At 29.3% G+C, this 3,562-nt stretch overlaps 3 protein-coding genes across 3 annotated transcripts in view; all 3 read left to right on the forward strand.

The window, feature by feature from the left end:
- NAEGRDRAFT_66457 (uncharacterized protein) overlaps positions 1-345 on the forward strand; it is a gene marked incomplete at both ends in the record, with an annotated part of 893 nt that extends 548 nt beyond the window's left edge. Inside the window, one exon of the mRNA XM_002678299.1 lies at positions 29-345. Within this exon, the coding sequence (XP_002678345.1) occupies positions 29-345 (317 nt within the window). The remainder of the gene's footprint in view (positions 1-28) is intronic.
- Positions 346-522: 177 nt separating this feature from the next.
- NAEGRDRAFT_66458 (uncharacterized protein) lies at positions 523-1,050 on the forward strand (the record flags this gene model as incomplete). Its single annotated transcript, XM_002678300.1, has 1 exon — positions 523-1,050. The coding sequence occupies one exon, from the start codon at positions 523-525 to the stop codon at positions 1,048-1,050; it is 528 nt and encodes a 175-aa protein (XP_002678346.1).
- A 640-nt stretch (positions 1,051-1,690) lies between these two features.
- Positions 1,691-3,562, forward strand: part of NAEGRDRAFT_66459 (uncharacterized protein) — a gene marked incomplete at both ends in the record, with an annotated part of 2,583 nt that continues 711 nt past the window's right edge. The window contains one exon of the mRNA XM_002678301.1: positions 1,691-3,506. Coding sequence (XP_002678347.1) covers positions 1,691-3,506 — 1,816 coding nt within the window. The remainder of the gene's footprint in view (positions 3,507-3,562) is intronic.

Here is a 3,562-nt window from a genome sequence, read left to right on the forward strand (position 1 = left end):
ATAAAAAGATGATATGAAACAAAATTAGCTGATTTGAAAAAGAAGCTAAAAGAACACGAAACAGGAATACAGGAACTAAAGGAACAACACAAAACACAATTAGAGGAGCAAATGGATCAATATGAAACACAATTAGAGGAGCAATTAAATCAATACCAAGAACAATTAGAAGAGGAAAGAGCTTACAAAACAAAATTAGAGGAGCAAATTGAAAGTATGGGCAAAAATATTCAATCATTGTCGTCTAAACTAGCTAATTATGAATTTGATAGTTTGGTAAAGCCAAACAAAAGATGTTCCTGTGATTGTTCAATATGTAAGGGATGTCAAAAACCTGTTTTTTAATTCTTGACAATCTTCTATCCAATAAATACATTTCTCGTATTGATTAATCTTGTTTTATTCTCAATACTATTTAACAGAGGTTCTTTCGTGTTGTCACAATTTTTTCTGAGGAAACCTTTTCAGATGTTTCATTTCAAGGTCGAAATTGATTATTGGTCTTTGTTTTTTTCCAAAAAAATGTTCATTCCGATTCCTTCATGGAGTGATGATCATCACGTGGTGAATAATCCTCCGATAAATGATGATCAATCCAGTGATGATCATGAAACGTCTACAAACAATTTAAATCATGTAAAATTTCCATCATATGATTATAGTTACCTTATTGAAAAACAAAAATTGGAGAATACATTTAATACTGCATTTATTGGTGGTAATGATCAAACAGAGTTTAAGAAGTATGATAAATGTATTAGTAATTTTAAATTGGATTCAGTGTCATCTCACTATTGCGAGAATAGTAAACCATACATATCAAATAACAAATACTTGAATGAACTCTATCATATTTATATTAATGATGAAAAAAAAATTGAATTGAATAATATTAATCATTTTTACAATAATACTTGGAAGAATGTTAATTTGGAAAATGGGTGTATTCATTCTATTGAAAATCATTTAAGATCAGTTACTGTTTATGGAAAAAATACTAATTTTTTTGTTTTAAATACATTTGATAGATTTAAGGAGATGGATATTTAAAACTAACAATGATTTAAAAACGGTATTTCCATTTTTTAAATCAAAAAAGGACTTCTCTGATTTGGAGGTGCACAACATTTTGGGTCTGATTGCCAAATCAAGAAAAAGAAGAACACTACTAGATAACTTATTACCATCATGTATAGAAATAGTTGGAGATAGTGTAAATTCTATTTGTTTTCTATTACAAGATTATACACTTTATATATCAAATGAAGTTAATCAAAAGCATAAGAAAATTTATTCTGTAAATTTCTTAAAATTAAATTTAATAGATATTGGAATTCCATTAAAAGAATTAAGTTCAACCTCATTCCAAGATAGAAATTTAATTATTAAAAATAGAGATGGAAACATATTGTTTGGAATTGAAAAAATACCCAAATTAACACATTCCTTAATTTCACATTGCAAATTATTATTTGAAAAATTGAAATTGAATATTTTAACTGATATTGACATTATTTTATGTTAATTATTTTACAACTAACTAGAAATTTTTGATTTGTTGATAGAGGGAAGAGACAGGGAAAATACAGCACGCATGGTACCTTCTGTAAATCACAACAATTAAAATACAAAAAATTGTGTAAATAATTATAATATTACAAACATGATGCGCTTGCAAAAGTTAAAAAAAATGGGAAAACGAAAACATTCAAAAATTTCAAAGGAAAAGAAAAATATTCATCAAAGGGAGGAAAAGTCTGCACCAGGAGTTGTTATGACTAATTTGCCAGATGGAGCATCATTACAAATTTCTACAAAAAAGAAAAAGATGTCTCATGCTTCTTCTACTACTCCGAAGAATGATCAAATTGGATTGGAAATGATTGAAAAATGGCAGCAAATTTTGAGTTTGCAAGATACACTCACCCTGATTCTGGGTTACATTCCCGAATATTTATTGGAGAGAACAATGAGATTTGTTAATAGGGATTTTTATCTTGCATCCTCTGTTGCTTGGAGAGAGAATATTCGAAGTTTGAAAATTCATGCATCATCACTCAAGGAAATAGAGATTGGTATTAAAAGATGGGAAAAACTCAAGAATTTGAAAGATGTAAAGATTTCGTTTACTGATTTTGATATATGCTATGAGTTTGATGTTTGTTGCTTGAGTCATTTGGGATTTGAAAAAATTGGAGTTGTTAATACCACATCAATATTTTCCAAATCTCTTGTTGACACTAAATGGGTTGAAACTTTGAGATATTTACAAATTGATATTCATCAACAATATTTTACTGCCTTGTTTGACTTGAATTTACACACTTTGGTTGTACAATTTCTTGAATTGGATGATAGTGAATTAATTATTGGAAAGGATGATAAGCCTTTATTTAAAAGTTTAACCCATCTCGATTACTCGAGTATAGCATTCAATAACATGGATGAATTTTTGAATAGACTTGTTAACCTTAAAAAATTGAGAAATGGTGATGATGACATGAGTATTGAGAATATCAAATTACCTAATTTGAAACACTATAATTGTATGCATGAATTAATGGGGATAGAAGAGGTATTTCCAAAGTTAGAATCTCTAAAATCATATTCTAGTTTTTCAACAGCTAACGTGACAGGAGCAATCTCCCTAAAAACTTTAAAATCGGTAACCCTTAGTTTAGAATCAAAAACGATTAGCTCTATTCCAGATGCACTGTTTAATTTACCACTCCTTGAAAAGTTGTCATTGCTTGTCTACTGCTCCAGTCTAACAAAATGTTCAAAAATTAACCCAAAACCATTGGATAATTTGAAAAAGGTAAAGCTTGTATTTTTTGAATACGAGAACGGTGAGCTTCCAATATCATTCTTTCATTTCAGAAAATGTAGCAATATTGAAAAAATTAGATTTGAAGAGGAAAGTCAAAAGGTATTAGTGGATATGAATGATTTTTCAAATTTTCCATTATTGAAAAGTCTAGCAGTAACAGCTGGATCTGCTTCTAACTGGAATAGTCCTATTTGCACTCTGGAATCATTGGCAATTAATGTAAAAAAACAATGCTCAGTTACACTCACAGGACTAGACAAACTGAAGCGTTTGGAATATGTATCACAAAATATGAATAGTCTGGTTCAATATCTAAATGATAACTCTAATGATTGTATTAGAGATTTGAATATTTCTGGAAAGGATATTTCAAAGTTCACATCATTTCCCTGTTGTTTGGAAACCCTCACCATTACACACATGTATCTAAAAGAAATTAATGAGAGATTTGTGAACATTGTCAAGAACCAAACCAACCTTAGAAAACTAGTCATTGAGGAATCCAAATTCGACCTGGTTCCACTCTTGGAATCGCTCACTTGTCTCATCCATCAAATTAGCAAAATACAATTGAGTGGTGAATGCTATCCTATACCATACTCTGAATCCAAATATATTACCAATTTACTCAAAGTCATATCAATATATGACTCCAAGAAAATAGATCTCAAACTCAGTGGTTTTAATTATACATTCTCAAATCAATCAACTGGATATCTCATCTCTCAAATC

Source organism: Naegleria gruberi, assembly GCF_000004985.1.
Source record: "Naegleria gruberi genomic scaffold NAEGRscaffold_18, whole genome shotgun sequence".
Classification (NCBI taxonomy): domain Eukaryota; phylum Heterolobosea; class Eutetramitea; order Acrasida; family Naegleriidae; genus Naegleria; species Naegleria gruberi.